Below are 12,750 nucleotides of genomic sequence, written 5' to 3'. Positions count from 1 at the left end.
CAATCGCACTGGATTTAGCAATTTCAAATGTTACACTTTATGCTTTCAACTTGAAAACTTTCCTTGCCCCCACCCCCCACCCCACTCCTTCTGTTTCCTTTCCTTGTCCCTTGTTTTGTCGCCTAGCAACAGATTTGTTGCATGAGTGAGAACCCAAATAGTCTGCAGCCGGGCCCATCATGATGTGCTGTTTGGGGTGTTTACAACAACGTGTGTGTGTGTGTGCGTGTGTGTGCGTGTGCGCGTGTGTGCGTGTGCGCGCTTTACCTTGAAGGGTTCTGCGTTGTTTCATTGTTAGCATTCTGTGTGGCGTGTGTATGCCTCAGAGAAATGCTACTCGACACAAAATGTGGCTCCGAAAGGGGTCTCTTGACTGCCGGGGGTCCGTGAGCTGTAGCTTGGGGGTGCACAGAATCATTTCCATGAAAGTGTCGCATCAGTTTGTATTGTGCATGCATACATACATACGGGGACAAGAGAATCACTCATACCTCAATGTATTAATACTTTTTTTGTAGCTATATTAATATAACAAATTATTTCTAGAATATATTCAACAATTTAATTCTTCTGGGATTTAGGAGTGCGCATGGAATTTATAGATTAAGAAGCGGTCGTTTCACCCAAGAAGTTGAAGAGAGGGAGACATCTGCCTTATTTCTGTTACTTTCTTATCTTTAGATCATCTTCACATGTCGAACAAGGCAAGATACATCATCATCACTTTCCCGAGTTCTCAGTGTTCATTTATGGATGCTCTCATGTCCCAGTTGTAATATTCCATGCCCACCTTTTCTATCTGAGAGCCGTTGACTTGCTGACAGCGGGCGCATGTCAGTGCTTAGCCCAGGATGTGCTTACGTCAGTTTAGCGGCTCGCCTCGAGGTAATGAATGCAAAATGCACCGTGAGCCAAACGTCCAAGAGAATTAAAAGTCTCTCGAACGGATGGACGGGTGAAATATTCCACTCAGTTGCCTGGCGGGTGTATCTGGGACGTTACTCGAGAGGACTCGGCTACTCTTGTGGACTCATTAATGCTTGCGATTAATTGTTGACTAATAGCTTCTCAAAGCACAATCAGGCATTTAATTCTCTAATTCACTTAATTCTCTGTTCTTGCTCTTCAAATGCTGTGTAATTATCTGGTCTTTTGCCATATAGCATTAATAACCTTTGTGAAATATCCTGTGTATGTGCTCTGGTTCTAAGAAGGAATGGGAACACAGTAATACCGTGCATATTCAAACTTTAGCCATTAGTGCCCCCCCCCCCATATAATTTATCTGAAGACATGTAGAAAAGAATAATCAAAAGAAATTTTCTTTTGTAGTCTTTCTGAAACAAGCTAATGTGCCACAATATGGCGACAGAGCCCTGTCGGAATAGGAAAGATGTGCATTAACTAAAGGATGTATGTTGAAATGGTATTTCGAGGAGTCATGTTTAGCCTGGGTTGTTAGTGGAAGTCACAGGAAGTCTTCACCCCATGTACGCATTAATATGCGTATTTCCAGTGCATGAAAGACAATTTGAGTTGTGACAGTGGTCTCAGACAAGTGAAACTCTTATTTCAAGGCTCGCAAATCTGCATAGTCAAGCCCGAAAAATCACGTACGTAAAATTTGTTACGAGTAGAAAAAAATACATATTGAAAGACGTCATTTATTTTGTGTAGTCTTGATCTTAACTTACATGTTTATTTCATGAACGTTGTTAACTAAACAAGCCTGCTCCTAAACAATCAGTCTTCACCCGGAAACAGGAAACGCAAGTTAATCGTACTGAGCGTTTCCGGAAGTGATGCCAACAGCGCACGTTCGGAGCTTCTTCACGTACTGCGAGCGCATTTACGTCGAAAGTGGTCAACATCAAGAGCCATGTCAAAGGAAAGTCGGTTACACCAGGGGTGCTCAATGCGTCGATCGCGAGGCAGTTTTGGTTGGTCTTGTGACAGCGTGCCCAAAAAAAAAAAAAAAAAAAAAAAAAAGCCAAAGACGTTCGACGACCATCCACCTTGTCGCTTGATTCAGGTGTGGCCATTACGTCAAGCGCACGCACATAAAGGCGCGTTCTAGCACACCGGCCTCCTGTTAACGGCAGTCGCGGCGATGCGCATGTGCTAAAGAAATAAGTATGATTTAGTTTGACTTGATCTAAGTTCTTGCGGTCATTTTCCCCGTGGTACGCGTTATCTTGAAGTTGAAAACTTTTGGAAGATATCGATCATCTACTCCTAGCTTTCATCAATGGCTTGACGACAATAGATACCGCCGTAAATTACGCTAGATTGTAACAATACATCATGATTGCAGATTGGAATGTTTGTTACTAGCTTGTTGCCACAAACGCTGCTTATGTTGCGCTAAACTTTCGGCATTTTCAAAACATTGCAGGTATTCGTGTTCGTGTTTATTCCTTGACGGGCCAGTGCATTTCACTTTTCTTCAGATATAGTTTGTCAGATCAAGAAATGTTATTGATGAAAAATAATTTCATATCATGTTCTACTAATATCAGTTGAGATTGGAAATTATCCTTTCTGAGTTTGAATTTATTTTTCTATTTTAGTTATGTATTTATTTTATTTGTAATTTACAATTATGTTATAATAATCCAGTGAGTTATTTTAAGGTCTTGAGATTCCATCCCTAATCACACCCGCAATTTTTATCTGCGAGGATGACTGACCACACCCGTACATTATTTCAAATGTGAGTGACGGGAGTATGCCACGACACCGCTGGCATATTGTGTATAAAGCTATTAATTTTCTGCCTTTTACTTGTGAAATGTAATAAGAAAGTTGATTCTCATCTCATCTTTATCCACGCGGCACCCAGCAAGTGGTTATCGCGTTTATTTCGGAGGACTGCTAACAAATTAATTAAGAGGGAACGATGAAAACACGGCCTCCCGCTTTTCGCGCTTGGCAGAGGCAATAAACCCCGGCGGGCGTACACTGGCAATCTCGCAAACAGAGGGCGACGAATGCCTACTGTTTCCTGGAAGAACGCAGCTTGTGTAATAATTGATCCATTCTCAGTCAAAGTTGTCAGCGCGACTGCGTTGCAGTTTCGGCGTCGGAGTCTGGCGTTGGAAATGCCGGACACGTTTCCCTGAATTTGATCACGTTACCCCAGAGGAGGAGGAGGAGGAGGAGGAGGATTGGCTCCAGTGACTCTAGATTGTCTGGATTTACTCCATCCATCCATCCCTTATATTGAAAAGTTAATGACCCACATAATGTTATAATCAAGTGTTATTATTTTACCCGTTAGGCTGGTGAGCCCTGCATTATGCTGGACCTGTATGCTTTTTTTATAATTCTAGGAGGAAATAATGAATTGAGATCGTAGTATTTTGAGTAACCAGCTTAGTCACGGAAAAAAATTCCTTCATCACTTTGAGCAAATTAATTAATGACTATAATGAAGTTGCAGAGGGAGTTAAATTCCATCCATATTCTGTGGACTAGAAAGGCAGTACGAAACCCTGTGAGGAAGGACTGCAACAAGTAGTAAACGGGACAGGGCGGGTTAAGCGTCGTATTCTAAAAGCCACAGATTAGCTATTTTGCATGCGTGCCGCGTCCCGCCGTTCACATTTGAGATTATCCGACTGCATTGTGGCGTGAAAGCGCCTCGCAGCGCCGCGCTCGTGCCTATCGATTTTGGTTCCCGACTGGGGACTAACGTGGCGTCAGCCGCTATAAAAGAAAACCAATTTCTGCTGCTTGTTTTCCTAAATGGCCTCCGACTTGATTATGCTGAGGTGGAAGCAATTTCACGATTGATCTGTACAACTGCTCTCTTGTCGCTCCTTAACAGTTAGCGCGCTACGTATGTGTGGGTGGGTGCGTTTCTGAACATGTGTACAACTGCTTGATAATCGTTCTGTTGGAAAAACAACCACTCACTCCTTGATACATAAATGCACGCTTATTTTATCCTATAACCTGCACCAAATTCCATGCATGTGCTTTTTTTTTTTTTTTTTTTTCACTATTTCATCGATTAGAATCCGAGCGCCGTTCTGACTGCTCTGTTCCCAACCAGGTCGCTGGAAAGGAAGTTGCAAAGACCCATCCTGGCCAAGTCTCGCACCCTACCCAGCATCCCTCAGTCCCCACGGGTGTCCAGGGTGCATCACTCTGATCTCATTGGAGGAAGTCCTCCTCTGAGGAAGAACCCGCCGCCGGCTGCCGGCAACGCAAAAGCCTGCACGCTGCCACCTGCAGGTGAGCTCAATGAGTTCAAGGAACAAGATAGTATCGTTGTTCATTGGTCAGTATATCCTGGATTTTGCGAGCAAATTTTTTATTCGCAGTAGATAGGGTTAGCCACGCATAGAGGAAATGTGTGAAAAATTGTCACACACACAATAAACAGGCTATATTATATTTATCTTAATCATTATTTATCCTCTAGAACATATTCAGAGTGATAGGTCGCGTGGTCCAAGCAGACCAGGAGAAGCTCATCCATGCGTTTATCTCCAGCAACTTGACTATTGTAATGGTCTTCTCGACTGGATTCTTCCAAAAGTGTTAAAAGGACTTGGTTCAGAATGTTAGAGCTCTAGTTCTGACAAGAACAAAGCGATCAGAGAAAATTTGGTAGATTAAGTTACGTTGTGTATGAAATGCGTTATGTGTAAAAAAAAAAAAAAAAAAAAAAAAAACAATGCCTTGCCTTGTTATGACGCTGTTGGTGAGGAAACTTGCACCTGGAGAAGAGCATCAGGTAAACGTCATCTTGCTGTCTTGTTTCAAATTATTGGTCTTGGCATCTCTCTGTTATTTTTTTAGCCCAAGTACATGCATTTTCTAGCGCAGACCCATCAGTGTGCTTGTTCCCCCCCTCTGCCCCGTTGCTGCTGCTCTGTTGCTAATATAAAAATCGAGACTTAACGTGGCCACTTGTTGCCTAGCAACCTGTCATTGACCATAATACTGCTGCGCCTCTGTCTACCCCTCTTGCTCATTATCTTTCTGTTGGTGCTCAAAGTTAATGCCAACACTGGCAGACACTCGGTGAAACTAACGTATGGGGACGTGACAAGTATTATGGAAATAAGACCACCACGACAGTAATGTCACAATTTCACAGCTTCATTTAACTTTGCTTTATAACCGTTTTGACCTTGATTTTTGAAGTGTTGACGATGCACTCGTCACCATTGATTTCCCAATCACAATTGCTGGTTAATTATGTATTAACGAGTATTTACAACAAATATTTTTATCTTTATTCATCTACTGCCCAGAGATATGAAATGCCCTTCTGCTAGATGACTGCCGGTCCAGTTTACTTGTGTACGTATCTACATGTTGCCATTCATATGACAAAATATTTGCGATTTCAGCTTCACAGGCCAATATTCCACTCGAAGTACATTTGTGATTACTTTTCTTCCAAGGATCAAAAATTTCGTTATATAACTACATTTTGAACCACTACGATGCCTTGAGTTAAGAGCATAATTTGTTTTATTCACAACCTGTCCTGTTCCAGTCTGTCCAGTCCAACAAACATGTTTGCAAGTCATTATTAATAATGCATTAATAGCATTGCATTATCGCAAGGATTGATTCAGGAAATTGTAAACATTTTTAAGGAGGGCTTAGATTATTTTTTTTGTTTTTGCTACCCGCGGCAGGGCTTGATCCCCGCTCTTCACGAATAGCAGGGAATTACTGCATTGTTAATCTTTAATAACTAAATATATTCTGGAGAGGTTCAGCGTGAGCCGGAAAAAGAGCCCCTTGAATTTTGTTGCACATCCAGTTAAATGTGGCAACGCTGATACAGAGGCCATTTCTCACAGTGAATAATGCATGAATATCCTTTTTTTTTTTTTTTTTTTTTTGCCAGGCGAACTGTGGCGCTTGGAGGACGACATGGAGGTTGAAGACGAGCCGGAGCGAGGGGAAGGCAGACCCCGCTCCCAGTCGCCCTTTTCTCACTTCCGGGCACGCGCCGCCTACCTCCGCAAAAGCATCTCCGCCGATAACCACCTGGACATGAACTGCGACTACAGCTCAGGGAGCGCGGTGGAGGACAAGCCTGCCCGCAGCAGCAAGGCCAAGCTGAAACGGAAATTTGTGAGTTTGAGGAACTCCTCTTTACATTTTTCCGAGATTTAACGGCTTTGTGAATTTTAATACCACACGGTGCCTACTTCTAATAGTTAACTAGCTAAATTAAAATTAAATGCAAGCACAGAGGTGGAATAATAACATTCTGTTGTTTTGATCCGAAGACTCTCTTCAACGACCCATCCTAAACTTAAGTGCCTCCCCGCTATACATAAATCACAATCTCAGAGTAACATAAAATCTCTTTGAAATGGGTGATTTTTTTTTTTTTTTTTTTTTTTTTTCCCCACACACAACTTTTAAACCACACCCCAAAAATCTGAAGGATGCCACTAACCCAACATAGCACTAGCGAGCGCACAATTGATTTCGCGTTTGTCACTCGCTATCCTCTGTTGATAGTTCCGCTGAGTAAAGCGCTGACGACACGTATCCTGCTTTAAATTGAATCATTAAGTGGGAAGTCGGCGCCATTAAATCTTTCATCAAGCGAATTGTCCGCCGTTGAAACGACCCCCGTCTTGTTGACGCGGCCTGTGCGCAAACTGTTTAGCTCGGAGAATTTCTTTGTCCCGTCATTGAGTCACTGTTGACTTCATAGTCTGTGTTTTTTTTAGAACCGTGCAAGTTGTTTGTCTGGCTTACTTTTTATGACTTTGGGGTGCTTTTCGTCAGGCCTTTGGTTGTAATGACTTAGACAAAGGCGACATACTTGAAGTACACTGTGGGCATTAAACATTGAAGACCTTTCTATTGTCTCTTGGTCACCGGATCAGGTAACCGAAGACCCCATTAGCAGCTGAAGCTTTGTAATTGGTTCTGCAGTGTCACCAGTGCAACTGAACACTAGCTTGGGCTGCCTATGCTCATGCGGGAGAACTGACTTAAACACGCAACGTGTTTCTGGACCCATTTTTTTTCGCTATGAGAAGAAAGCTTCACTTGCAAGTAGATTGACACGAGGCTTCCCCTTGCTGGTCGGGGTGTACAATTTAAAAACTGACTCCACAGCGGGAAAAGGAATTCGAGGAGCTCGTCTCAGCCGACTGGATTTTCGTAGTTGGACGCCATGGCGGCTGTTCTGGATCTTGGGGGTTGCAGTTGTTTTGGGGTGAGGCTAACACAATTTGTATTACATTATTTTATTTTTTGTTATGCAGTATTGATTCCTCCACAATCGAATATGATCTTCCCAAAACCTCGTCATAGCATCAGTTATACTCACTTTTGATTAATGCTGTCAAGTAGAAATTAATTTAATAATGCAGCAGAACTGGCAAAATATATAAAAACATGCTTCGTGACTTCCAACACAAGTGAGCCCGGATTCAAATGGCAAATGTCCACAAGTAATTGACAACTCCCTCCCCCAACTATTCATAATTACATTAGTTTACAATGTAAATAAAACAATGGTTCTGTAAAACTTTAATATAATTGAGCTCCTCTTGCCGTATTTCCCTTGGAAAATAAATAGCTTACAGATGTATCACCTCAGTATGCTCGGTTGCGAGCAATTACCGTGCGGGACTACTTTTCCAATTTGGACAGCGGCTTTGGCAGCATCCTACTGGGTCTTAGGGATTAGGGAATTCGAGAGAGAGAGAGCACCAAAAACGAGTGGGTGAGTTTTCCACAGAATAGCTGGGAATGGGATCCACAGAAAAGGACAGGTTAAAAGCATTATAATGCCTTTACTAAGTATACAGGAAGCATTTAAAGTAATATTTTAGCATTCCCAGCTTCCAGCGTATGAGAGGACTACAGTACATTTTTCTTTTTATTGGATCTTTTTCGGCTGTGCAGATAATGTGTGAGCATAAGCGATTGGTGAATAGTGAATTCATTGCTTTGGTTCCAGCCATCTTATCAGCCCCTCTTGAGATCCAGACAACACGAGTCTGCCCTCACCCTGATAATCCCAACGCCATCCATTTGAATTTATCTCTTCCACTTTTTGTCCCATGCTCTGATTTATGAAATAATTCAGTCACGGAGTCTATTTCTCCACTCTGTCATTTCATCACGTTCCCTTTTTTTTTTATACTCAGTTTGTTATTACTACAAGGGGAATACTTAGAGAGCGGTTCATCGCCGTCCATCACTTTTACACCTTTTGGCACTTTCGCTCGTGGAAAATGGAAGCGGCGAGAACGACTGCAGTTGGGAGAAGTAATACGGCACTGAGCTGAAACTGACACGACCAATCACCAATGGGGGCTAATGCAGTGGCACATAATTAAGTAGAAACGTAGAATTGTGTACTGCTGTGCAGGTAACTGGAAAATGGAGGGGACGAGAATCACTTAATTACCCATCCATTTTGCTCGGCAAGTACTGAGGCGTTGGATTGTTTATAAAAAGACAGCAAACCCCATGAATATTTCATAAAAGTGCTCTCCCCCCCCCCCTAAGTCTATAGATGATGATTCTCCCGCTCAGAGAAACAATTTGTTTTTGAATTGTGTAATACCATAGTAATATCCCTTTACTAGACTCGTATGAAGGACAGACGTTTCAATCATTTATGCTCTCAACAAATTTGGAACTTTAAGTTGATTTTGTGTCAATCAACTGGAAAGACGACAGAGTGGCGTAAGTCGATCCGATTTCAACCCATTCGTGGGCAGCGTCTCATTTTTGGGACATCATGATTTTTACGCATTATATCCTTTCAGTATATCAAAATATTGAAGTGTTTTAATCTGAAGCCATAATTTGGTATCAGGAGAGGACAGCTCATCGGTCAAAGTTAGCACAGAGTTATTTCCCTTTCCTTCCTGACCCAACATGGCTGCCTCAAGTTATCATATAACATAACCATAAACGAAAAAGAAGTGTTATTTCCTTGATTGTGGCCTGTTGGGAGACTTATCTCAATAAGGCAAAAAATTGCCACCCTGCCCATGAATGGGTTCATACTATTCCTTGCTTTTTGATCACTTTAAAAAAAAAAAACACTTAACTCTCAAAGTATGAATGATAGTATTGTAACGTGGTCAAGGGTGAGGATTCATTTAAAAAAAAAAAAAAAGTATATTCAATGATTGTAATCCACTGTCACAGTTTCACTAACAGTAGTGTGGATGTCTTTTTTTTTTTTTTTTTTTTTTTTCCCGTGTATCAGTTTCTTCAAGCGCGCGTGCGTTCGCTTGCTAGTGTAACCCACAAGCTAAGAAAGCACACACCGTATCATCGCTGTTGATTGAATGGGTGTAATCATATAAAGCTTTAGTCACGCTTGTTTGCAGCACTTTGCTGCGCCACTCTGTTTGCGGACTCTGACGCCGCTTTTCCAGATGACTCATGCAGTTTATTTTTGTTTTTTTTATTTGACTGAACCAGAGGAGGCAATTTGTCTAAGTTGTCATTAATTCGAGGCAAAGCCAGTCATTTCCTTTTTTGCGAGATTATACACGAAAATTTTCATTTTATTTTTTTAAAGCCCCACAGGAGACGCTGACGGGACGCATAGCTAACTAGATAATATAGATACATCCTCACACGCACGCCGCTCTCCGTGGCGCTCCAATCGGCCCGGTGACGTCAATGATCTTAAGCACGTCGTGGGCCGGCTGAATGGTTCACGGGAAGTGTCATTGTTCCCCCGCGGTCGAGGGCCCACTTTGATTGGATTCATTAATTCTGTCGGGAAAACAGACTCGGTGTGATCGCACATCCTCAACCCCACGCTCAATAGGGAGGCAGACGTACTAAACGGATAGTTTGGTGATAGTGGATTGGTTTTGCAGAAGTATCAGCACATCATAGGAACCAGAGGTGGGGTCACTTACGAAGATGTAAGTTTCTTCTACCTTCAAGTTGCAAGCAAGTCCCAAAAATGAACATTTATAGGCAATTTTGATACTTCAAGGCCCTCCGCATGCTCTGAACCCGACTGGAATGGACCATCGCAAAAAAAAAAATAAAAGAAAAGGTTTGCGACACCAGCACATTAGGTTTTATATGGTTGTTGTTTTGTTTCTTTGAGATTCTTTACATTGTTGTGGTAACAGCACAATTTAATTTTTCATACTCAACCCTGAGGGAGAATAGATGGCGAGGGTGGACTACTTCAAATACTTGGGGTCAACAATCCAGAGTAATGGTGAGTGTGGCAAGGAAGTGAAGAAACGGGTCCAAGCGGGGCGGAACAGTTGGCAGAAGGTGTCTGGTGTTCTATGTGACAGAAGAGTCTCCGCTAGGATGAAGGGCAAAGTCTGTAAAACAGCGGTGAGGCCGGCCATGATGGACGGATTAGAGACTGTGGCGCTGAAGAGACAACAGGAAGCAGAACTGGAGGTGGCAGAAATGAAGATGTCGAGGTTCTCGCTCGGAGTGAGGGACAGCCAAAGTTGGATGTTTTGGAGACAAGGGTAGAGAGAGCAGACTTCGATGGTTTGGACATGTCCAGAGGCGAGAGAGGGAGTATGTTGGTAGAAGGGTGCTGAGGATGGAGCTGCCAGGCCATATAGCGAGAGGAAGACCAAAGAAAAGGTTGATGGATGTTGTGAGGGATGACATGAGGACAGCGGCTGTTAGAGAGGAAGATGCACGAGATGGGCTTAGATGGGAAAAGATGACACTATGTGGCGACCCCTAATGGGACAGACCAAAAGGAAAAGAAAAAGAAGTTGACGCTGGCCTATTTTGTATGCGGACGTACTACTGTAAATCAGATAGTTATCACTCATCTGAACTCAAAGTCATCAAAAGGTGAAAAATGTCCCAATTATTTGGCCAAACATTTGCACGAAAAGGAGTTCAAAAAAACAGCCAGAGTGGCAAAGAAGATGTGTTGGAACTGATAAATATAAATACATGTTGGCACCCTGGCTGCGCAAAATTATTGAAATTGGAATATTTTTGGTCCTATTTGAGGGGGAACCCATTGTCTGCTTATTCACTTTTTTTTTTCCCCCCTAAAAATGTTTTTTCATGTAATTTTTTTCTTATATTTGCGGTTGGGTGCAAATAGCGGGAGTCCGCTGTATATACTTTTTTTTTTTTTTTTTTTTTTTTTTTTGACATTTTTGTTTGGTGGTGTGCCTTGGTTCAATACATTTTTAAGGCGCCTTTTTAGGTGTATTTCGTATTTCAATTTCATATCTTGTCCAGCCTTGGGACATTCAAATGCAATGTTACACTGAGCTTAAATACAAAGTGGAAAGTTGAACTCTAAGGAGGTTGTTATATTACTACCCTTTGTAATTTCTCAATGTAGAAAATAGCATTTTGCATTGTTTGATTAATGCAATAAGGGTAGTACACTGTTATTAACAATAACAGTGGTGCGACAAAAGGGGCTGTGGTGTGTTTACGGGTGTCATAAGCCACGTAATTCTCTGATTATAGTCAAAAGTTGACCCGGTCGCTATAACGACATATCAGCATAGAGTTATGACAACCACGGTCGCGCTTTGCCGGATTCGGCGGTGCTATTTGAGCCCAAGTGGAAATGTCAGCTTTTGTCAATTTCAAGCCCACTCCGGAAGAGGGCAGACGCGGGGCGCCCCACCGTTGCGCCGTCGAGCCGCCGATTTCCAGCGGCCTCAATTGAAACGGGATACGGGAGTGCAGCCTCAAGCCCTTTGCGGCATTAGCGCCGTGACGACTCGGGTAATTAGCCTGACGGTCCGGCCCGCGTGGAGCCGGTGGAAGGACAGACGGTCGCCGGGAGCTCCTCCAAGCTCTTTTCTTTCCTTCTTTCATTTCTTGCCTCTTACCTTTTGCGGTCTCCTCACTTCCATCCATTGCAGAGTTGTCGTCTTTTCCTCGGGGGGGGGGGCAATGGGAAGCGGGACCGCAAACGACGGTGGGTGGAAGATTCCTGCGGCGACTTGGCCCGAGACTCCCAATTAAATTTGATGAGCTCAAGTTACTTATACGGCGCGGGTGCGCGCCAAAGTGCTTAAGAAAACTTTCAGCGCTGATTTAGTTCACAAATCCAGACTCGTCTGTCCAAGATCAACACACCGGCGCTGCTCCGCTGCGGATTTTCAAATTTGCATTTAGCTTATCCTCATCCACTGCGAGGAAGAGTTACGCAACGCAATAATAAGCTTAGCATCCCAGGTTGCTTGTCAAAAACATAAAGGAGGGGGAAAAAAACCTGCTGTTCGGCCATTTAGCATGTATGATTTAATTAGTTGTCATAACTGGTTATTTAGTTTTCAGTGTACTTTGACTTACTTTTTATACTCTACAGTGATACGTTGACTTTCAAGTGCTTCAAGTTACAAGCTGCATTTTTATATATTTTTTTCTTTACATTTTCTTACGGTTATTTGAATTTATTACAATATTGGTTTGAGATACACGTTTAATTCATCACATGAACATACTCTGATTTCAAAACAGTTTTTGCACCATTTAGTAATTTAACTAAAGTGATAATATTTTACCGCAGCTTTCATGAAGTTCTGATTTACGTTCTTCCAAGTCCATCAGCCTTTTTTTTTTTTTTTTAAATTCACCACCGCCAATTGTGTATATTCTGCTACTGACCACACTGTGGCAGCATAATGCCGCCGAACAGAAGCCCTCCATGAGCGTGCGAGGACTCTTGCTGTGCTTTTCAGAGATCTCCGTGTGTATGTGTTTGAGAACTGTTACCTGGATGCCAATGAAGGTTTCGCACTAGTGAGCCAT

At 42.6% G+C, this 12,750-nt stretch overlaps 1 protein-coding gene across 2 annotated transcripts in view; it reads left to right on the top strand.

Annotated features, from left to right (window-relative positions):
- The window catches only part of LOC133495846 (ankyrin repeat and fibronectin type-III domain-containing protein 1), a 134,064-nt gene that overhangs the window by 22,295 nt on the left and 99,019 nt on the right, over positions 1–12,750 (top strand). For both annotated transcript variants that reach the window (XM_061810864.1, XM_061810865.1), the window contains exons 3-4: positions 4,058–4,239; positions 5,876–6,105. In XM_061810864.1, the coding sequence (XP_061666848.1) occupies positions 4,058–4,239; positions 5,876–6,105 (412 nt within the window). The remainder of the gene's footprint in view (positions 1–4,057; positions 4,240–5,875; positions 6,106–12,750) is intronic.

Source organism: Syngnathoides biaculeatus, chromosome 22 (genome assembly GCF_019802595.1).
Source record: "Syngnathoides biaculeatus isolate LvHL_M chromosome 22, ASM1980259v1, whole genome shotgun sequence".
In the NCBI taxonomy this organism is placed as follows: Eukaryota; Metazoa; Chordata; class Actinopteri; order Syngnathiformes; family Syngnathidae; genus Syngnathoides; species Syngnathoides biaculeatus.
Note: the sequence above shows the minus strand (reverse complement) of the source record. Positions and strands in the feature narration are given on the sequence as shown.